The sequence below is a fragment of the Athene noctua genome, chromosome 8 (genome assembly GCF_965140245.1).
Source record: "Athene noctua chromosome 8, bAthNoc1.hap1.1, whole genome shotgun sequence".
In the NCBI taxonomy this organism is placed as follows: Eukaryota; Metazoa; Chordata; class Aves; order Strigiformes; family Strigidae; genus Athene; species Athene noctua.
In genome coordinates this window covers 3991271-4014222 of record NC_134044.1, presented here as the reverse complement: position 1 = coordinate 4014222, position 22952 = coordinate 3991271, and the positions used below count along the sequence as shown (strand labels likewise).

General features: G+C 44.0%; 3 protein-coding genes across 8 annotated transcripts in view; 2 read left to right on the top strand and 1 right to left on the bottom strand.

The window, feature by feature from the left end:
- Positions 1 to 8134, top strand: part of WDR33 (WD repeat domain 33) — a 72069-nt gene extending 63935 nt beyond the window's left edge. Inside the window, exons 20-23 of the mRNA XM_074912803.1 lie at positions 2685 to 2851; positions 2982 to 3074; positions 4490 to 4675; positions 7451 to 8134. Coding sequence (XP_074768904.1) covers positions 2685 to 2851; positions 2982 to 3074; positions 4490 to 4675; positions 7451 to 7683 — 679 coding nt within the window. The 3' untranslated portion in view covers positions 7684 to 8134. The remainder of the gene's footprint in view (positions 1 to 2684; positions 2852 to 2981; positions 3075 to 4489; positions 4676 to 7450) is intronic.
- SFT2D3 (SFT2 domain containing 3) lies at positions 2943 to 12417 on the bottom strand. 3 transcript variants are annotated; one of them, XM_074912808.1, is made up of 3 exons: positions 10894 to 12417; positions 8273 to 8361; positions 2943 to 3051 (listed from the first exon to the last, which is right to left on the bottom strand). In XM_074912808.1, exon 1 carries the CDS (start codon positions 12356 to 12358, stop codon positions 11663 to 11665), a length of 696 nt encoding a protein of 231 aa, XP_074768909.1. In that variant the 5' UTR covers positions 12359 to 12417; the 3' UTR covers positions 2943 to 3051; positions 8273 to 8361; positions 10894 to 11662. The 3 variants fall into 3 exon arrangements, with proteins under 3 accessions (XP_074768909.1, XP_074768908.1, XP_074768907.1); XM_074912807.1 differs by lacking the exon at positions 2943 to 3051 and having other exon boundaries at positions 8252 to 8361; positions 11226 to 12417; XM_074912806.1 differs by lacking the exon at positions 2943 to 3051 and having other exon boundaries at positions 8260 to 8361.
- A 146-nt stretch (positions 12418 to 12563) lies between these two features.
- The window catches only part of LIMS2 (LIM zinc finger domain containing 2), a 30860-nt gene continuing 20471 nt past the window's right edge, over positions 12564 to 22952 (top strand). The window contains exons 1-3 of one of the 4 annotated variants that reach the window (XM_074911736.1): positions 12564 to 12823; positions 12927 to 12999; positions 13182 to 13287. Coding sequence is in view for 1 of the 4 variants with exons in the window: in XM_074911735.1 (XP_074767836.1) it covers positions 14118 to 14128 (11 nt within the window). In the remaining 3 variants the exon portion in view is untranslated. Of the gene's footprint in view, positions 12824 to 12926; positions 13000 to 13181; positions 13288 to 13983; positions 14129 to 20024; positions 20145 to 22952 lie in introns of those variants that run through there. The other 3 variants (XM_074911737.1, XM_074911735.1, XM_074911734.1) reach the window with 3 other exon arrangements.

The window sequence follows — 22952 nt, the reverse complement described above, 5'->3', positions numbered from 1 at the left end:
CTTTTACTTTGCATCTATACAGCTCTTCTTTTAGCTATTTTCTACCTAGCTCTGTAAAGATGTACCTTCCTTTTGTGTGAAGAGTATGAAAAGAAATGAACAGTAACTAAAAGAAGGTAACAATTAAAGCCATTTTAAAAAAGTAAACACAGAGAGAATGCAAGCTGAATCGTCTGCATTATAGAATTCTAAAAGACACAGCAGACAACACTTTTAGAAGCTCAGTAGAGATTTTCAGATCTTATATTGGAAATGCTTAGGGACTGGAAAATATTTATTATGGTCTGGATTTTTAAAAAGGTTTCAGGAAGAGAGTCCAAGAACCCTGTGACCTGTAAATCTGACTTCTGAACTAAGAAGAGTCTATTTGTCAGAGTACAAGTGTTTGTACAGAGTTTGGTTTACAAGGAATCAGCACAGGGCTATAAAAGGCTTGTTGTGCTCGATGAATTCCTTTGAATGAAGGTGAATTAGGTGCCATTTACTGCAGATGCCGAGATGAACTTAAGAATCCCAACCACTTGTTTACCTGACTTGGTTTGGAACTTAGATTGTAACTGGTTTGATCGAGCATGAGAGGGAAGTGTGTGTATGTGTGTTTCTCTCTAATTTCCCGTCCTTTTCATCCCTGTCCTGTTCTTACTCTACCTGTGCATATCAACATGATGCTTCTACTGCAGAGACCTGCCTCTTCCTGCCTGCTAATCTGCACAGTGTGTAGTTCTGTACATTAAGGTCCTAGGCCTCAAGGAAGAAGATCTGAGAGCAGTCAAAACAGGAACTGAGCCCTATGCAAGGCAGGGTTTTACATGTGACTGATATGAAAAAGTGAAAAAGGATATACATAATACAATATTAAGAGCTGTGGCCATGACAGGCATAGGTATGATAGATTTCAAAACTAAACTGTGTCCATAATGTTGCCTGGAAACAAAAGGAAAGGCCCTATTCCTGCTAGTCATAGGACCTTGTGTTGCAAATCTTGGTAATTTACAAGCTAAGCAGAATCACACCATGTCAGTATTAAAATGGGAGGCCCTCTAAAGAACATCTAGAGGACTGTGCTGTTTCAAGGCTAAACAATATTGCTTTGTGGTTATTTGAACCATTTGTACCTGAAACTGTTCCGTTTGTTTTCCCAAATCATCCAGGTTAATGTAAAATGGTTCACTGTCCATGCACAGCACTCCCTCCATCCACTGTTGTACCTGTACAGGCACAGCAGCCTCCTCTCTGTATTGTGTTTGTTTTCTGGGAGGTGGAGACAGACCTATTGTTTTTAATGAAAGAAAAATGTAAAAGTTTAAAAATATTGTATTGTGTTATGACTACTGTTAAAATATTTAAATTTGTAATTAAAAGGTTAATGTTGTTAAAATTCTAAATAAAAGTATCTAAAGTTTTGCTTGTAATAGGATGCACTGTGTCGTTAATGAGCTGGGGAAGGGGATGTTGCACAAAGCCAACACCATCTGAGTATGACGGTGGTTATGGTTTGGCCAGTGTGGAACTGGGAAGCGAGGGGAGGTGGGGGGCATCAGTGTGAACGGGCAGAGTGCTCCACACTGTCTGTGCTGTCACTGAGGGGTGGGCAGGAGAGCGTGGGGTCCCACTGTGAGGGTTCCTGAGCCAGTGTGCCTGCACCACCTAAACACCTCACCTGTGCTTGCACAGAAACTGGGCTGTAAACTGAGACAATCCTAACAGGCGGTGCTAGTGTGCACTTTTGGAGTTGCAGTAGTACACAGAACACGTATGCACTTCTACGAGCACTCCAAGTGTTTAAACTGGTAATGTAAACAACAAAACTAGTAGTATTCACGCAGCCATCTATAGGCTTACCTGGAGTGGCAGTGACAGTTCATTAAGAACCATTCTTCTCTCTGAAGATCGCTGTTAAAACCCCAGTGTGATACTGGAGGAGCTATACTCATTTAAGATGAGATGCAGATCCCAATCATAACCAAATTACTGAAGATGCCGTGGTACTTACTAGAAAGAAACTTTAGTGTCGTAACTACATTTTGCAAAAAAAATTTCTTCCTTACTGCAGTTGGATAAACTGCTCTTCAGGTTGTTGAATTCCACTGTGCATGCTGTTCAGCAATCATCATCCCTACAGAGCCAAGTGCAGTCTAAATTCATTTGCTAAAATTGTAAATTTAGAAGAATGAAATGAAAAAGAGAATGTTCTAGCAAAAGAATCCCAGATCAATAGGAATGAGATGCTGGGATGTTTTGTTACAGCCATGACTCTCATGGCTTGTATTTTTTCAGTTTATCACTAAAATGGAAAGGCAAAATGGGAAGGGGAAAGCAAGACCACCACAGTTAAGGGAAATTCACTTATCCTTTTCCTTACCTTATCTTATATCTATCATCACTCAATGATTGTTTTTTCCTCTTTTCATTAAATGAACGCAGTATATTTGACAATATTTTCTTGTATGAAAAACCAACACAGTCAACAGAAGGAAGTATGAATAAACAGTGAATAAACCAAGTGCTCAGAGGCAGAAAATGAGCACCTTTCCACCTACAAATCCTATTCTAGTAACTGTATGTGCTTATAGTATTAAGTAAAACAGTTCAGAAATAAGTTGATTATTAAACTGAAGCTGACTCAAGTTTATCAATCTAATTTCTGCCTAAAAACCACATTTGTACCATGTTCTTTCTTGTAGCTTCAGAAGAGGAGGACCCTCGAGACATGAGGGCCGGGGACCCAGGGGGAGAGATGGCTTTCCTGGCCCTGAAGATTTTGGGCCAGATGACAATTTTGACTCTCCAGATGAAAACTCAAGAGGAAGGGACCACAGTGTTCGGGGGCGAGGTCGTGGTGCTCTTAGAGGTGAGGGGAACATTATTCCACACTGAAATGCAAGGATAAGGAAGCAAAGATGTTTCTCAGGCAAATTACAGTATTTTCATGAATACAGTGTCTCTTCTCACTCCTGTCCCCTGCATCTCTTACTGCTCAGGAGGCCGGAAGGGTTTACTTCCTACTCCAGATGAACTTCCACGCTTTGAAGGAGGACGGAAACCAGAATCCTGGGAGGGAAACAGAGAACCAGGTAAAAAATTTGGTGAGGTTTCTTTTAGGTAATAGACTACTCTTCTACAATATAACCACCTACAAATAATTTTTTTTTTTTTTTTTAAATCACCTGTTCTTCCTGTATCTCATATGCTCATTACCAGTCTTTTACCATGAGAAAAACAAAAGATAGTTCTTCGGACTTCTAACTTTAGGAAAAAGTAACTATTCAGAATTTAACTGGCTCTAAATGCAACTGTCTCACTGAACAAAAAATGATTGTGGCCTCATGTCATGGTTTAACTCCAGCTGGCAACTAAGCACCCCACAGCCGCTCGCTCGCTCCCCCCACCCTGGTGGGATGGGGGAGAGAATTGGAAGGGTAAAAGTGAGAAAACTTGTGGGTTGAGATAAAGACAATTTAACAGGTAAGGCAAAAGCCGTGCACGTGAGCAAAGCAAAACAAGAAATGCATTCTGTGCTTCCCATGGGCAGGCAGGGGCTCAGCCATCTCCAGGACAGCCAGGCTCCATCACGTGTAACAGTGACTTGAAAAGACAAACGACATTGCTCCAAACATCCCCCCCCCCCTTCCTTCTTCCCCAGCTTTCTATGCTGAGCTGACACCAGATGGTCTGGGATATCCCTGGGTCAGTCGGGGTCAGCTGTCCTGGCTGTGTCCCCTCCCAGCTCCCTGTGCACCCCCGGCCTCCTCGCTGGTGGTGGGGGTGAAGAGCAGAAAAGCCTTGGCTCTGTGCGAGCACTGCTCAGCAACAGCTAAAACATCCCTGTGTTATCAGCACTGTTTCCAGCACAAATCCAAAACACAGCCCCATACCAGCTACTGTGAAGAAAATGAACTCTGTCCCAGGCAAAACCAGCAGACCTGAGTCTTGATTTTAAGTTGAATTTTTATACAGCCCAGAACTGCCTGTTGTTGTCACCTGCGGATGATTGAAGCATATCTCGTTTGTTTTTTTGAGATGTATATTAAAGGTAATAGTAATCTTTTTCTTGGATGTCATTTTCTCTATTTGCAAAAATGTTTTCAGCTGCAATGTCTGACAGCTTATTGGTATTTGCATTTGGGTTACTAATGGCAACCCCTTATGGGGCAAAACTGAGTTTTAGAGTGTTATGGAAAAAATGAGCACAAATGACACATGAAGAAATGAAGATGTGATTGTCTCCAAAATACATGAAAATAGGGTATACTGAAAAGAACACTTTAGATCTGTCACTACTTTCTTTCCCATCATCTTTTAAGCCTTTTACTTTCTTACAAATTACTCATCTGATGTTTGCTTGTTTGCCTGTTGAGCTGGGGAGGAAGCTTTATGTAATTTTAACTTTAAATTGTCTCCCAAATAGTGTGGAAAGTATGTAATGTACGTGAGGAATAATGATCAGGTGAACATTACTTATTATCCTGTTTTTTCTCTTCATGCTCAGGTCCTCGTCCAGATCACCCTCCTCATGATGGGCATTCTCCAGCTAACAGAGAGCGTTCCTCTTCGCTCCAGGGCATGGACATGGCCTCACTGCCACCACGTAAGCGTCCCTGGCATGATGGACCAGGGACCTCTGACCACAGAGAAATGGATGCTCCAGGTGGACCTCCAGAGGAGAGGGGCAAAGGTAATTTGTATGTATTGAAAACCTTATGTAACACAGGCACATTTTTCAACAGTAGGCTTACCCAGAATTCCTCAGCTATTGAAAGCTGACCTGGTAAATATTTGATCTTGCCAGCTGTGAAGCTGAAGACCAATCTTATAGGAACGTAAAAACAGAGGGATTTTCTGAGACATCAAATCCAAATCTTCTCTCCAGCATCATATAATCCTCTTCTTTATTGCCCTGTTCAAAAGCAGTTAAGGTTTTGGCTCCCTTTTATTCCAGTTGGAAAACCCTTGTTAAGAGCTTTTTTCCCCTCTAACTTTCAGAATAGTTATTTAATATTCATGCTTGTGCTAGTGTCCTTTAACTCAAATATCTTTCCCGTCTCAGCCTTCATTCTGTTGGACTTAATGAACCCTGACTTTTTTTAAGCCTTTCCTTATATGAGTTCTCTACTTTTTAAGAGTGTAAACATGGCCATCCATGATCAGACCAGAAAGACCAGAAAGTCCATAAAGCTCAGCAGCTTTACGTCTTCAGTGATAGCCAGTAACACCTACTGAGGGAAGAGTGTTATGACCACTGGAAGTCTGTAGTGCTGTGTCCCTGAACTGCTCTCTAAACTTGTGAAGATCTGTAGTTCAGTGACTTACTGAAATATTACTCTCGTATTTAATGGCTTTTGACAGTTACCTTTTGTGTGCTCTTCCAATTGCTTTAAGAATCATATAAACTTTTGACATCCACAACATCCACAGACAGAGCTCTAAAACTTAATTGCAGTAGACCATGCTTTAAAAAAAGAGAGGAAGGAAAATGTTTTTCTCTTGTTCTAAGCCTAATATTCACTAATTTCATTCAATGATGTCTTATGTTTTAATTGGAACAGTTGAAAGTTGATCCCTATTATTTTTGAATGGCACCTCTGATTTAATTGCATTGAACTCTACTGTTTCCATACTGAACTAGCTCTTCTCCAAGTCAGAGCTCTGACCTCCTTAGATGTTCTCCCTGGGAAGTTGGTATCTTTTACTATGCTTGTTACTCTGTATATGCTAATTTCCGTTTTAATTTATCCTTTTGTAAATTTAATGGGGTAACCAGGAATTGCACACACTAAGATGTGGTTTAACCATGGATTTCTACAGTTCTCCTGGTTTCGTTCTAGTTTCTCCATTCTTTCCTAATAGCTCCTGATGTGACTAATAGATAGAGGGGAAATACGACGTGGCACTGCCATGCAATTAGCTTCCGTAACCCACAGAATACATTCTTTTGGAGTTAGTGGCTGGTTCAGAGCCTGTAACTGGGTACGCCATTTCCACAGTCATCCTATTAGCCCTGCACCAGTTCTTGATCCTTTTTCTTCTTATAAACCTCAGGATTGCCACTGTCTTTTTTCAATGTTGTCTCTTTTTATAATGATCTCTTGTCACTGGTAGGTAGTGATCAAGTGACAGAGATCCTTCTCAGTTGCTTCTAAATGCTGAGCTGCCAGCCTATAGCTGAATTTTTTGTTAGACCTCTACTGCACAGATTTGTCTTTGATGCCACTGAATTTCATTCCACTTCCTCTTATCCTGAAGCTCATTTAGTTTTAACTGTATGCCAGTTCTCCTCTGTGTGGACTGCATTTCGAGTGTCATATTAACATCAGGTTTTACATTTGTTCACAGACATTTTTAATAAAATTCTGCTGGTAAACTCCCTCTGTTATCACTATTTCTCCTTTCAAAACTGTATGTTGTGTTTTAGTCAGCACCTTACCAAATCTGTAAGGATTCCTTCTCTAGATTCAATAATAATTTGTGATAACTCTATCAGATTCGTTATTGAAGTCAAAACAATTGTTAACTACCACATTTCTTGTGCCTAGACAGCTCATTAATGTACCAAAGGAAGTTCAGAACAATGGCAGAAAGCCTGATAAAACATGAGGAATACTTTTTCATATATGGGCTGTCACCTTCAGTTGTATTGGTAAAGTCATTTGAAGATTAAAATTTCATTAATTGTAAACTCTGTGGAAAAATCTGGTCTCTATTTTACACAGAACCAAGCAGAGTCAATAAAAAACAGTCACTCTTGCTAAAGTGGAGCAAAAATATCCTCATGTAGCTGTAGCATGTGTACGTAATGCACCGTTACTTTTTTCAAAATGCTGCTTGTTATTTTGAGCTAATAACTTGGGGGTTTTTTTAATGTTGATTTACATACCAGTAATAAAAAGATCTGTGAGACGTAGAAAATCCTGTTCCTGGCAGTTAGGGCTCATGTAGTTTATGTTCCTAATCAGTAGTAAAACAGACCATTTTTTCATTATTTTCAGCAAAAAATGGAACGAAACATTAATGTTATTGTCTTTACCACCAACCTCAACTGATCCATCAGTGCAATGTCTTTGTTTAAGAAAAAAAAGAAGTATTTTGCAATAAAAATAGAGAGAACCATAGATGGTGTTAAAGCATAAGAACCAGGTATGCCTGGCAGTTTTGAGGACACCATGATTATCACTGTTCTAACTTACGTAAGAGATTGCTGACTGTATCCAATACGATCTGCTTTAAGTCCCAAAGAATTTCTTGATTGCTGTCCATCTCTGGACTGTAATGGAGACACTAAATCTATGTGAGAAAAAGCATATGGAGGGAGGAGGTGTAAAGTTACAGGTCTCAACTACATTTGGTCAGTGAGCGATGATACCCCAGAAGAACTAGCTAAATATATGGTTAATTCTGAGAAGGGGCAAGGCCTAGATTTCAGCATCAGTAACTGACTGTGCTTCATTTTTAGGACGAGGAAATTCAGGACCTTCACAGAGAGCGCCAAAATCTGGGAGGTCTAGTTCTTTAGATGGAGACCATCATGATGGATTCCACAGGGATGAAGCTTTTGGTGGAGGCCCTGCAGGAGGCAATAACCCTTCTCGAGGAGGAAGGAGTGGAAGTAACTGGGGAAGAGGAAATAACATGAACTCTGGTCAGTCAAGACGAGGAGCATCCAGAGGTGGTGGAAGAGGCCGATAGAAGAGGCTTTGACTGGGTCACACCCAGTCCCTGTTGGACAATATTTAAAAGAGACTGCTACTCTGGACTCATAAAGTAACCCTGCAACACCACAAACCTGGATTCTTAACTGGGATAACTCAATGTGCATTAGTTCCTAACAAGGGTCTTTTCCTAGATCAATCAACTGCTACTAGCTGCAGTATTGTAGCTAGCTTTGTTTTGTTCTCTCTACCCCTGTTTTCCTCACCTTCTCTTACCTACTTTGTTTTGCGAAGAGCTGGAATTTTTTTTAAGTGTTGTGAGACATGGAGCACCTCCACAGATTTCAGTTCACCTCCAGACAGAAACTTGTTTCTATATGTACAGTTTGTCAGAAGAGTTACGTTGTTTTTGTATGAATACAGAATGTAATTTGCGCAAAAATTAACAAAAAATCAACACAGTGTGTGATTCTTTACTCACCTATTACTATAGAGAGGGTTGTCTTTAGGCAAACGTGTATCAGTTGAAGCAACAGAACTACCTCCTGAAATCTCAACCGTTTAAAATACTAATAGCTGACTCCTAGTTCATTGCTTTATCATGTATAGAGAACTTTCGTTTTCACCTTTAGCCACAGCTGTCTACAGATTACAAGTGGTGCTGACGTTAAATTCCAAAACACAGGAAATCACCGCTGCTTGCTAGTCTACCATCCTGAAAGAGAAAAACGTGGAACACCATTTAGAAAAAGTTGTTGTAGACATAGTGTGAGTTTTAATCTGGACTACTAGCAAATAGGCATCATGACAAATGTTGTCATTCTACGCTTCACCTAGGCAAGTCAAATATTTTTCTTCAAAATAGCTTCTGTTTATGGAAATTGAGGAAGAAAGAAGTTTAACAGCTTGATTAATATGGATGTGTATGTTTTACAATGTCTGTAGGACGCACTGCTTAAAGATACGGGTGCTGAGTAGAATCTGGTGCATTCAAATGCTGAAGTACAAACCTCAATAGTTGATCACTTTCATCTTAATGTTTTTTTAAGTATCTTTCTTTAGGATATTGTTTCCAAGTTTTACTAGGGGAGGGAAATGAGGAGGACGGGTTATGCCCATTTCCCACATTTCATAATAAAGCTGCTTACCAACCATGAGTTTGTTTTCCCCATAAATCATTCATATAAATCATCTCCAGTCACCAGGGTTATCAAAAAAGGCTCCTTTAATACCCAAAGCCTCAGTGAAAATTTTATCACGTAAGTACATACTCTAAAGCCAGTTCTCAGGAATATCCTGCATTAAAAGTAGAGGATATAATGTATAATGAAAAGTATCACTAGCAGGCTTCTCCCCACCCTGCCCCACCCCCCCGCCACAAATTTCATCTTCTAATATTCAGGATAATATGGCAATATAGTTCTATAGCTGACAAGGCTACTGCAACAGCAGCGATACACGGCAGCTATTTTATCTGACTTCTCATACAGTCACGTTTACTAAAGACTGGTTTAAGTCCTTATGACTTATTTAAAGAGATCAAAGCATAGATGCTTAGCTGCAGTTCTCTTGGTTCAGTCAGTCACAAGTATAGAGATTTTTTCCTACTTCGTAACTCGTGTATAAAATGGCATCTGAAAATTATAGTAATTAACTCTGATCGTTAGCCTATAAAACCCTTGTCATTGGGCTCTAGAGAGACAGAATGGTCCTAAAGGAATTAACTCAGAAACAGCTGAGATTGACCTGCTATGACACAGTTTCTCCTTTGAGTGGAAAAAAAAAAGTGCTTTTTACCTCTATTTGAGGAAGGGCTTTGGTCACTTTTGGTGACTAAATCTGGGAGTTAGGATCTATCCTGAAGGTTTAATGATAAATACCAATGATTTAATCGTTAGCAAAGGCGAAAGCTTTCCGTTTTTTTTAACAAGCCTTTTATATTTTTAAGGGGCTGAAAGTGACTTTTGTCTAATAGGTAGAACATGGGATTTAGAGGATGAGCTTTAGTTCTTAACTAAACCACAGTCCTCTACCAAAAGAAGTTGGAGTGCACCTAGTAATAGGAAACCCAGCTTTAACTAAACAGTAGGGAGTATGCTTGGTTTTCCTCTGATGGTTGCTTAACTCCTTAAACCACTACGGTACCTGCTGTTAAGTAACAGTCTTAATCAAGGGACAGCTATTTAAATTAAGTTTTGAAATACTGCATGATCATGGAATACACACAAGAAGTTCTAAGAAAACTGAGTCATTACCTAGCTTTTGTATAACATCTTAGAAGGTGACAGCATAGCAGGAGAGACGGAAGCAGCTTCCCAATCCACAATACTACAGCCCACTATTGCTGGAAAATGGATAAAATTACTTGATGGGAATATAATTCTGTACTCTTCAGGTCAAGTTCTTTTACCGGTGCTGCATGCAGAATCCTTATGATCTACCTGCTAGTTTACAGCTCCACCTTGTCTAAGATTTGTTTAATTTGATATTGCTGTTAGGAATAAAATTATATACTATAGCTTAGAAGTTGTAAAAGTGAGAGAACTAATAATGCTATTCAGATAGCTCTGATCTACAATTTTAAGAAAAAAAAAGTGACCATTAGTGGAATGTCTATACTGACATACGGTATACAAACAGTTTTATTAAAGCATCTATGTACATTTAAGTACCCCCATTTAACAATTTCGGTTTAATTCGGAGCAGGTATTAGGTGAATATGCTAAACCCCAAGCAGCGACAACAGATAAATATTGCAGTGTTTGACTTCATTTTGTAGATAAGGCACGTATACTGAGACACTCACTTGGGCTCTGAGCAGGTTAGGCCTGGTAGCCCCGTTTATTTCTCGCATTGCAGCCCGACCCTGGTAGCAGCAGGCTCTCAGCAGGGGCTCTCAGCCTGAATACAGCACCTTCCCTCAAGCTGCTTAGTTTCTGCATTGGAACTGAGCCGTGCTAGCTGAAACTGGCCCCATTACTAGCAAATCTATTTTTGAAGGTCATGCTGTGACAAGTAAACAATTCCTGCACCTATGAAAAATAAAGTTCCACGAGCTGAAGCTACCCCTTTAAAGCCCAAGTATTTGCTACCTTAGAGCAGCTCTAAGGCAGCAATACCTACAAAGGCCAAAGCTCTCAACCAAGATTAGCACCTGTCATCCTATCATTGTCATGCGAGATGACTGCCCTCACAGTCAGGGGGAGTCTTTGTGACCTACAGCCCCAGAAAAGTTTGTTTCACTTACTGGATGGTATTTTAACGATGGTTTTTAGAGAGAAATGTAGTTCAGTGGGCACAGTGCACAGTATTCGTATTCACCCCTGGCCGGAGGTGGCTGATGACTGCACTATTCAGCGACTAACGCATGTGTTCAGAGTGTAGGGGTCTGCACAGAAATGAGTTAACAGCAGTTAACTATTTTTGAACGTTCACCCCCACACTTGATCAGATTTTGCTGAATTGTCTCCGTGTTTCACCATCAGTCAGCCCTCCGCACCTCAGCTGTTAAGATACTTGCTTTTCACGTATCGGGCAAGTCAATAATTTACATTTCATCAGCTGCGTAACGTCACTCACGTTTTGAAGCAGGCTGCAGCAGCCACATGGTCCTATATTGGAGGTAGGAAAGTGGGGTGCTGCCAGCTCCCACCCGGAGCTGCAGAGACTCCAGCCCATGGCTATCGAGCTCACTTTGCCGTACGGCAAAATCCCGTGCTGGGGGGCGGCTCGGCAGGCCGGCACCAGCACCGCTACCCCTGAACACAGCAAAACGAGTTCCCAGAGTCACTGCTGCCGCTCCCGGGTGCCAGCCGCTGCTCTTCTTGCTCAAGACCTGAGGAAAACCCAGCCGGAACGCCAGCGCGGTGCAGGGAAGCGGCGTACGACGGCGCCATCCTCATCGGCGTCTCCGTGCCCCGCGCCTGGCCCGGCGCCAGCACCAGTCTCTCCGTCCCTTTGTCCGAGTCCCGCCGGGCGGCGGCCCGTCCTCCCCCCCGCGGCGGCGGTGGGGGGACTCACACCGGCAGCGCTTTGCCGCGGCGGCGCAGCGCGGCGCTGAAGAGGCCGCCGAGGCGGCGCAGGCCGGCGGCGCCCCCGGGCATCGCGGCCAGGAGCGCGGCGGCGGCGGCGGCCAGCTGGGCGGCGGCGCCCAGCACCGTGAGGAGGGTGCTGCGCAGCCCCAGCGCCGCATAGAGCGTGCCGCCCAGGGCGCCGAGGAAGAGGAGGGAGCCGCGGCTGGGCTCCCGCAGCAGGCGGGCGGGCCCGCGCAGCAGGGCGGCGGCGGCCAGGGCGCAGAGCGAGCCCAGGGACCAGAGCAGCGCGAACTTGCGGGCGCGGAGCAGCAGCAGCGGCGCGTACAGCGCGGCCAGCCCGAAGCAGAGGGCGGCCAGCAGCAGGCACAGCCCGCTCCCCGCCAGCCGCTGCCAGCGCGACAGCCCCGGCAGGCAGGGGTCCGCCTCGGCCGCCCACAGCCAGCCCGGCCCCGGCCCCGGCCCCGGCCCCGGCCCCGGCCCCGGCCCGGCCGCCGCGGGGGGGGCGCCGCGGCCCGGCGGGAAGGGGTTCAGCGGGCCCAGCCAGGCCCCCAGGCCGCCGCCGCTCCCCGCCTCCTCCTGCGAGCAGCCGGCGGGCGGCGGCGCGGGGGTCGCGCTGGAGCCGGCGGCGGCCTTCGACTGCGCCAGGTACTCCTGCAACTGCCGGCCCAGGTCCGCCATGACGGGGCCGGGCACTGCTCACGGGCGCTACACCGGCCGCCCCGCCGCCATCTTGCGGAGTAGCTGCATCCGGGTTACCGGCCCCTGACGTGCGGCCGCGCGTGCGCGCGGGGCCGGGCGGGCTGGGCGCTTCGCCGGCTCGTGGCCTCAAAGGAAAGGCGGGTCCGTGTGGCGGGGGGAGGTTTGTCGAGCAGGGCATGCCGGGGGCGGCCGTGTCGCTGCTGGAGGGAGAGCCCGCTTCGGCTGCTCCCCGTGAAGCGACCGAAGGGGCTTGGCAGCTACGAGCGGTAACGGGTTGGGGTTTCAGCAGCTGGAAGGAAGATGGTGTCACGTTCAGAATGTAGCTTGGTAAGAGAACGATGGTATTTGAGACGGGTACCGCTCACAGGTAGCCCCCACGGGACGCAGCGGGCAAGGGAAAGGCTTGCCAGGGGCGAGGGCCCGGTGGGCAGGCGGCTGCTCGAGGTGGGTCGATCGCTGCCCTGTGCGGGGCTCCTCGCAGCACCCCTGGCAGTGCCTGGGCTCTCCTCACACGGTCAGTCCAGGTAATCTCCGCTTCTCTCTCAAGGAGAGCGGCAAGAGTAGAGCCATTGTGTGTTGGCACCCAGAAACCACTACAACAGGAGAGATGCAGAGAATGAGTAAGAAGCTCTTAGTCTGTTTATTACTGTGCACTCAGCCAAATCTGTTAAATTGTTGGCTGCTTATTAATAAGATCACCCATTACCCTTTCTTCAACCAACCATTAAACCAAAACATTCTTCACTCTGGTTTAAATAACTACTAAAAATACCAAATGTTAATTTAACCTTTATGATTCTAGATGGCTACTGCAGGGCTGAAAAACGAGATGTTTCAACACCAGGAGACTGAAAGAACACAGGTTTTCCATCATCAGTCCCAAGCTTGCCACAATATCCATAGCAATGGTGAGTCACATCACACTAGGCTGCCTTACAAGATGCAAATAAAGTTTGAAATTGCTTCTGGGAAGAAACTCCCTGTCCCATCTGGTGGATCGCTTTAGCAATGATACATTATACATGGATACATGTCAGCGAACTTAAAACTTGTACGTGCTCAGGACAAAGTTTGATCGTGGGGCAGGATGATGTTACGGAAAGCGTTGCACTTGGAGGGCTCCTCCTTTGGAAGGGTGATCCCTCTTCCTTTTGGGAGCCAAGGATCCCACCTAACCGCTTTCCAGGGGGATATAGCTTTCCAGAGGTGTCTTCTGCTGCCCTGAGGGCAAAACACGCTGGGAAGTTGTTTTCCCCCCACCGTGGGGATGTGCAATGATTGTAACGGCAGGCAGGAAACGCGGCTTCTTTCTTAACGGGAAAAACACCTCACCTCAGTGAGGTGCTTGTCAGATATAACTGTACACCGGGTAACGGCCTCGCGATAAAACCGCACCGCCCGCCTTTCCCCTCTCCCTCCCAGGCTCCCGGCGCTGCCCGAGTGTGTACCCCCGGGGGTGACGGGGCCGTGCCGCCGGGTCCCCGCGCCGCGGCCGGGAGGCGGGCCCGCTCCGCCGCTTCGTTACTCGCTGTTTCTTTCCCTTTATAGGAAAAGTATGCGCGGGGCCGGGGGGGCTGCCCTGAGTCACCGGGGGCTGCGGCTCCCGCCCACGTCCAGGGGGCCCGGGCCGCCGCCGGCCGGGGCGGGGTTTCTGCTGCCCGCCGGGCTCGCTGGGGCTGGAGCCGCCGAGCCGAGCCGCGTGTGCCGCCTCGCAGCCCCTCCGCCACAGCCCGGCGCCATGACGGGCAGGTAAGGCCGGGGGAGCCTGGGCGGCGGGCGGGGGTCGGTCCCGCGCCCCGGTGGGCTGTCCCTGCCTTCGCCGCCCCGGCGGCGGGCGGGGAGGGGCCGGGACCAGCCGCTCTGTGTGCCGCGGGTGGAACGGCGGTGCGGGGAGAGGAGGTTTTCCTCCCGCGAGGTTCAGGCGGAGCGGGGCACGCTGGGGCCGGGGGAGCCCAGCTCCCGCCCCGCCGTGCGACTGTACAGTCGGAAACTTGCCCTCGTGGCAGGGCTGCTCCGCTGGGCCGAACCCCTGCCCCGGGACCCAGCGCGGGGCGCTGGGAAGACCAGAAGCGGAGCTGGGCAGGAGCAGCTGCGGAGCTGAGCGGTGCCCGCCCCGCAGCCAGGCTCCCCGCAGCCGGGTGGTGCGGCTCAGGCGCGCCCGCCGGGCCCCTCAGCTCCACGCTGCCCCTCTGCCCGCACGTTCAGGCTCCTCTTCTTCGGGCTAGCCTGGGAGTTACATGTTCCAAGAACTGTTTAAATCTGGAGCTTGAGTCTCCTCCCACGCTGACTGACGCTGGAGAACTCTGTAAAGTCACCTAATTGACAGATGTAAATGAGAAAAGCGGTGGGGAAAGCCTTTACTGGCATTTTCTGAGGGTTTGCACAAGCGCTTTAGTGTCTCCGAACACTTTGTTCTTCCATCTGTAAAATAAAACCCAGACGTTATAAAGCACTTCGTGAAAATGTTTGCTTTTGTACAATGTCTTGAAGATGAAAAGCATGAAGAAGTAATATTAAAATTAGCAGGGTGCCTTTCTTAGAATAGTCATCCTCCTGAAGCCCACTGTCATTATTGTAATTCTCTGAGGCATTGCTCTTCGTGACTAGAAATACTGAAATGGATCTGCACTATTTTGTGAATAAGTATTCATTTTTCTTTTGTGTAAAGCCCGATGTTTGTATTATGCAGCTTATGATTATTTGATGTATCACGTTTAGTGGGTTGTTAGGTGTGAGAACGTGCTGAATAATTGTTACAGCCTCGTCTGTGATTTTGGTGAGTGTTACTTTTGCTCTCTGCGATGACAAGTTGATGTTGATGGGTACATGCTCAAAACACTTCTGATTTTTGCCTTCTGTCTTTAGATAACTTTGTCTTTTCTGTCTTAATGGTCCCTTTTTTGTTCTTTTGACATGTGAAATACCTGTGTGTTTACCAGTTTACATTCATATCCTTACAATTAGAGGAAGACTCAAGAGTCTTAAATGTTCACAGGTCATGGGTACCCATGCAGCTCCTAAATGGGGACAAGATGGGGAGGACCCAGGGAGAACTGTGGCTGTCGGAATCCATCTGATTTTATTTTTATAGAACCGTGGTGTAGTGCTGGTTAGAATGACATGTTTACCTCAGGGGAAGTCAACTCAGCTGCAGAGGACAGCGGGAAATGCCTGTGGACAGTAATCCTTGCTGTCTTCCTGCTTCCTCAGAAACTTGCCTGTTATGGTACAACACTATTGAGTGAGAAGCTCTGACATGAAGCATGAGGATTGGTGGAGGGTTCCAAGGTAGTTGAGATGCTGCAGAGTGTGCAGTTCTTCAAAGTAATGCAGGATTTCTGTCTCTTTTTCCCCAGATGTACTTCAGAGGGTTGTTAAAATGAGAAGGCCGTGGCTTTAGTTTTGAAAAGTGAGTGCAAGTGTTATTTAATGTTTTCAGAAATGTTTGTCCTGGAAAGTCTACCAGCAATGAAAATTTCCAAATTTCTGCCTGCTGTCATTCCTAGGACAAAATGATTACCCGTTCTATCAGAGACATTTATCACAGCTGTAATTCAGCTGACTTTCTCCTCAGTAATAGGATAATCCATTCAGGGTAGCAGTTTCTCAGCAGAACAAAACCTCTACTCTTTGGTATCTGTGAAACTTGGCACTGCTCAGCACCTTGCATGACTGATGCTGTTTGACAAGCACCGTGTTTAGTGTTGTTTTCAGGCTGGGACAGACTCCTCACTCATTAGAAAGAATTCAGCATCGGGAACCTGCTTCCTTAGATCCACCTACACGTCACTCTACTCAACTGTGGCTAGACGTTGTTCGATGTTTTTTATGTGGTATTTCTTAAAACCTGTCAACATTATGTAATCAAATGTTCTCCAGCTTTTGAGAGTCAGGGTTTTCAGGGATCTGGAAGGAGATTAACTTTTTAACAGCTGGAGCATCCCCACAATATCAGTCAATGGGAACCTGCCAGAGCCAGGAACGTGACATAAATGTGCCTCTGGTCTTGAAACTGTTGACACAGGGAAGGGAATGATTTTGTTGTGTTACAGTGTGTTAAAGCAAGGAAGACTGGAGAACATGAAGTGCTGACACATTATTCTTTTTCACTTTGCCTTTCTTGTAAAACAGGACTCCTAGGTACTGTGATTGCTGATGCATTATTAGTAATTAAGATAGATGACAAATAACTCCATTTTCATTTTTAAGTGTTCTGTTCCATTTAGCTGCATGTTTCCTGAATTTAAATAGCTGTAGTAATTTGATTTACTGTTTTTTAGCATTAGGGAAAAAATATAATTCCAGAAAATACAAAAAAAGATGTGCACTTCTGTGTATTCATAGCAGAAAATTACTAATAAGAGGTGACTATTTGGCAAATGAAATTGAAGTATTACATTTATCACGAGTTACATTGTTACAGTGTGAGGATTGTGTTTTGGTAGAGAAAACTGATAAGTAGATCATAGGAATTTTTAAGTAGTAATTCTGGCTGCCACGTCTTGGCTAAGCTATTTTACTTCTATGTGTCTTGACTCAAGTGCCTGTTACAGTCCCTCCTTTCAAGAGCAGTCTGTGATTTAAAGGGATGCTCTTAAAAAAAAAAATCACCCTTTCTTTGAATATATCTGTTCCAACTAAGAGCCAAAGATAATAGGACAGAAAGACATTAAAGATATATATGTATTTTAGTTTTATTAAGTTACCTGTTGTTTAACTACATTTTGAAATAAACTGTATAAGATGTAATGCGTTACATATAAAAATAATACGTTTCTAAGCAGCCTTTCTATATTTTGCAGTGTTGAGAAATATAATTTATGTGATTTTTGGTGCCCTTAGAACTGTACTGTGGTGCTTCCTTACCAATAAACAAGTGAAGACTGTTTCTATAATTTGTATGTGATGCGTTTGGTCCATCCAGTTTGATTTTTGCCTTTTCGAGGATTGTTGGGGTTTGGGGGGAGGGTTGGTGGTTGTTTTTTTGTTGCAGGTTTTGGGGGGTTTTTTGATACCGTGTGTTGTCCGATTTTCTTTGTTGTTTGTGATGGACTTATTCCTAAGAAAGAGGATCAGTGAATGACCAGTGAACAAAACACTGTCAAATGCACAAAGTAGAAAATAAACCAAAATTAATTTCTTTTAAGACTTCACTGCTGTGGTGTTGATTAGAAAACATAAACGTAAAAAAATGCCTGTGCTGTTTTATATCGCCTTTAGACATTAATCTGATACAAAGCCCAAGGAAAAATGTTTCCTAAGTGGATGTTTCAGGGCATAATTATTTTTGTAAGAAATTTTTGTTATCACTATACTTGGTCTAATTGGGATCTGGATACGCCTATGTACTTCCTGCAGTCAACAAAAGAAGAACAGCTGCATTTACAGATACGCTTATTGATTGTTCCTAATCCAGTTGAGGTAAGAAATAAGAGTATATTATTTTTGATTAGGCTAGTGTTTGACTAGATGCTTTGTAATTCAGTAGAGAGCTGCTGCTCTGCATGTGTTCCATTTTATGAAGTAATTGCAAATAAAATGGTTTGAAGGAGGAGGGAGTATAAAGGTTGATAATACTAATGTTCCTGACGCTGACTAGAAAGTACCTGCAGCAAACTAAGAGGTGTCTCGTCTCTTTGAGTTATAAGCAGCCATTTCTACTCTTTTGGGTTGAAAAATGTGTTTTTAAACTTATTATCTTTCCATCTAAATCCGCTCTCTGAGGCTCTCTAGATAAATTTAACTTGTTGGAACATCCTTAGTAATCGGTTCGGGGCACATAGAGGTGCTACTCTTGAGGAGAACTACTCGTTAATGCTTTAAAGAAGTCTAGCTGCTTTCTTCTCTGCTTTGGCCCAGAAAGTACCTAGCTGTAAGATTTTGATGCAAGTGATATATCAAAATGGCAAGAAAAACAAAACCATGCATTTTCACTTCACATGTGAGGCAGAGAGGAATGAGTGAGCAAGCTTGTGTTGAGGGATGGGAAGACAGGATGGTTATTGTTTTGATGTTTTTTCCTTTAATCCCCTCATCTTCTCCTTTTAAGAAAAGAGTCCTACTTTTATTTAAAAACCAGTAAAATCATGTCATATGAGTCAGAAGGGTAAAAGCTTAGGCGTTTGAGAGGAGATTTTTAGCCAGATTGCTTGAGGTTAAGGGAGATTAATGTTGCAGCGTTTTAATATTTTGCTTTGTGCTAAAAGTAAAAAGGTCATTTAATATTACATTTTAAAAGTGTTTTATTGCTCTAAAATTTAAAAGGTCAGCAAAACCACCCAGTATCAGTGACATTTTTCTTCTTCTGTTCCATTTATATCATAAACTAGAAGTGGATAAAGCACACATGCAGTGTGAGAGGAAAGGGTAGTGGCAGACTGCTGTCAGAGGTGAGGAGCCTGAAACTCCCAATGAAATGTGGGGTGAATTGAAGATTTTGAGGTTACTGATTTCTGGTTTTGCAAGTATGATGTTCTTTATTTGTGCCTGTGCGGCTGGGTCCCAGTGAACCCTTATTTTTTTCTTTAAAGGACAGAAGGGATAGCTGCTGTTAATACTCATTTAATATTTACACGGTTACCACTTCTCCTTTCCCATTTTTCGCCTTTTTAGCTTGCCAGACTGTAGTCATGGGATATATTTCGCTCTTGTGCTGCAAAAATTCTATTTTTAAAATAATTTACTAGCAAATAATTTGTTGGTAATGACTCTTGAGATGTTTTTCACGGCGATGCTGATCAAATGACACTGACTCAGATGCTCCCACCCTCCACTCTTTCCCTTTGTTCTCTTAAAAACTGACTTCTGTATTCTCAAATTTTTACTCTTTCTACACCCCCTACACCGGGCTCGAGTCATTTGTGCCGTGTGATCCTGTTTTTTCTCTTGCAGGGGCGGGTGGAGAGGGGGAGTGGTAGAAAGGACAAACTCCTGTGAGAAGGCCCTGTTCAGTTCCCAGCAGAGAGCTCTGGAGGCTGGAATGCCAAGTATGTTCCTTCTCTGCTTCTTGACCCTCTGCCGCATGCCACTTCTGCAGGCTGGAGTGTGTCCGGAGAGCACAGGTCTTCATGGGTTTGTTTCATGGAATATGCGTTATCCAAATGGAAGGAAGAGCTCTGTTGTTTGCAGTATCCTCGGGACATTGTGGTGCAGCAGCCTGCAGGCAACCACCTTAGAGATGCCAGGGTCAGATAAACTAAAGTGCAGTAAACTAAAAGTGTTCATTGTCAAGAGATCCAGTAATCTGTTTTACTTTCCTGTATTACTCAGTTGCTTTGATCAGAAAGTCTTCTTGAATTAAGTGTATTAACTATGTGAGGACTCGGGTTTTTTTAATCTCATTTATGAAATTTATGCAGATAACATTATGCAAGTCTAACCCAGAATGAGCTGCTGATGTAGACTCCCAATGTGCTGGCTTAAATAGGTAATTACTAGTGAAATACAGGAAAGAGGTCTGATCTTTCAGACTGTAGCAGAAGGGCAGATGGATTGTAAGAAACAATGCTCTAGCAGGGGTCTATGCATCCTGCTTTAGCTCTTCTAAAACGTAAAGGCAACTCCCAAAAGGAAGGTGACTCAGTGTTGCTAGAGCTCGCTCCAGTTGTCTCTCTGCATCCCCCTTCCCGGTGGCACTGGGTGCCATGGCTGGCCTGAGGCTTCGCGGGCTGGCATCCTCCAAACTTTATCAACGCCGGCAGGATCGGCTAAGTGGCACAGGGTCACTCCTGAGCAACAGGACAGAGACAGCAGCTGGGATACACGGGTATGTCTGCGCGATGAAGGGAGTGGTATTGTTGAAGCATTTTCCAGGATTTAGTAGATGTTCGGGTTTGGTGATGGGGCGTTTGTATTTAAAACGGGAATTGTCTGCACACAGCCAGAGGGGATGAAGTCTGTTTATTTTCATTTCCAAGTGGATTACGAAGGAAAAGACCTTCCTGATGAGAGAGCTTTCAGTTTTTAACAATAACAGGAAAGCAACAATAGAGAACCTTTCCCATTTCGATGCACTATACTAGACTGTTCAGAACCAAAGTTAGTGCTAGTATTGTTAATGGTGAAGTATTGAGGCACTTGAAATGGTGAAATGCAGTAATTTTTCAAAATATTGATGAAATTCTGCTGTTCCTTGATTTTTAGGGCTCAGTAGTCCATTTCTTTCAACAGCAAGCCAGTTGATTTTAGTTTTTGTAAATAACTCCAGCAGAAACTGAAGCTTCATGCGCAACTGCTTCTTGAGATTATTTAGAACACGTCAACCAAAGCTTCTTAAATCTACCCAGACAATGCCATTGCTTGCTTTGATCATTACTTTTCCTGTGTTTCAGATTAAAATTTTACTTTATTTCTCAATTTCCATCGAAGTTAATTTTGGGCAGGAGAGAAATTAACAGGAATTAAATAAAGCTTGTTTTCTTGCATTCTGGGAGAACTGTGAGCTGCAGCAGCAATATGGGATCCAAAGCCTGTGTGGCTGGGGAGAGCAATGAGCGTGCAGGAGAGGAGGGTTTTTTCTAGCAATCAGAAGTTTTTAATTTCAGTCTTTTCTTAGCAGGAGATAGACCTGATGCTTACCTGTAATCGAGCAATTGGTTTGGCTTCTCAGTTTGAACTGTGGATCCCACTCTAGAACCCTACTCTTCCACTATTTTCCTTTTAGCCTATAGCTATTAGTTGTTAAACTTGCAGTTTTTCCTACACAAAGTTGTGGGTGTGAATTTAGTGAGGAGGGGGAGTAAGAAGGTAGCAGAAGAAATGGAGATGCCATTTTGCGGACAGGATGGTGTTTGGGAAGAGCGAGAAGCATTGAGGGGACCTGTGAGAGAGAAGAAAATAAGCATTGAAAAAGCAGCAGTGGAACACAAACCAGCAGCTTGTGAACTGCAGATAGGAAGGATGAGGAGATAAATGCCCAGACATAATCATCTCACATTGTCAAAATGTGGTTTGCTGTCAGCTGTTTAACCGTGTGTTTCGTTGTAACCTGCAAGAGCCTTGCAGAAAGGCACAGTATTTTTCCCCATGATTTCCAATTATTATTTCTAATATTTTTTTCTGAGTTTTTAAACTTGACAGAGATTTTTCAAGTCTTGATTTTGTTTTGTTTTTTAAATTAGAGTTTAAAACTCTCTCTTAAGTAGATGTACTTAACCAGCAGAGAGAATGCCCTTTTCTGAACAGCGTGTTTATAGTACTCAGCACCACACTAGTATGGTTTTGCAGGAGAGTAAGGTTAGTTCTCGTTTGCCTTCTATGTCAGCTAGATTTCAGGATCTGGAGCTTGATGTTTGGAAAATACTTATCTGTGTGAGATGTTTCTTTTTTGACCTGTGCTATTATGTGTGCTGTGTGAGGCTGCTAGAGGAGGTGGTCTGGGTAGCACTGGCATAGCAATGCTGATAGTAACGGTCCTCCAAATGTACTGCATCAGGCTTGGGCGCGTATAATAAGTCTAGGAAGAGTGGAGTGGAGCAGGGAGCTCACTCTGGAGCCGACCACAACTACAGGAATATGGTGCTCGGTTGGAGAATGCTCAGGGGCTGATACTGCGCTGTGTCGAAGGAGAGGGGCTGTGTATGTGTTGCTGTGGCGACACATGTACACAGCAAGGATGACCACGCTTGCATATAAACTGTGTGCTGGCAGAATTTTTAATAAGGCCAGGTGGATTCAGAAGCAATAATTTTTGCAGCTGGCAGAGTGATTTAGGGAGGAAATGCCTAGATAGGTAATTTGAGTACATTTTTCACACCATAATTCTTGAAGCAAAGTAAGCATAAAGCCACATACTTTGGTTTTACTCAGCAGATAACAGTATTGAAGATTATAATCTGTTTGGAAATTTTGTCTCCTGAATTATTTGTATTTTATCCACAGTTTTTGAGCTACTGATAATTTTTGCTTCTTGGTTCTGATAGTCTATGTCCTTCTTAAGACAAATGAGAGCAATCCAAAAGTAACATTGCTGTTAGTTGATGGTAATTGATGAACACATTTGAGAATGATCTGTTTTATCAGTGCTGGTAAACAAGCATCACATTTTAGCTCCTTTTAGATAACGGAAGTGAAGAAGGAAAAAATAAAATGTGTGTAAGAAGTTATTTATCAAATAGACATTGTGGGTGAAGTGGTACATGCTTGATAATAAAAGGGTGTTTTGTCCTGTGTATGAGGTCTAATCTGTTTAAAAACCTATACATTTCTTGATGTTGGTGTTTCCCTGGGCTGAATGAACACTGCTAAATGTGTGTCTTTAAGTAACTGGTCATGGTTTACTGGAAATTAAGTAATGCATTGGGTCGAGAGGGACTACTAAGTCCCTGTGCTATAGAACGTTTTTTCTGTGTGAATACCAACAGGTTTTTATTGCTGCTGCTGGTCTCAAAGGTCTGTCTGATTGTGGCTTCCCTTGCAGGCCAACCCCACCAATACTGTATTCTGTTCTCAGCTGAAATGTGTGAAGGTGTAGAATTTCTTTTTAAACTCCTGGCTTCTTCAACAGCAAATTGCTGTTGCTAGTAGGCCAAGGAGAGATGAAGAGCCATAAAGATTTTTTTCCATGTTCTGACCA

Excerpts from the sequence above, each read along its gene's own strand:
- SFT2D3 (XM_074912808.1), bottom strand. The coding sequence starts at position 12,358 with ATGGCGGACCTGGGCCGGCAGTTGCAGGAGTACCTGGCGCAGTCGAAG.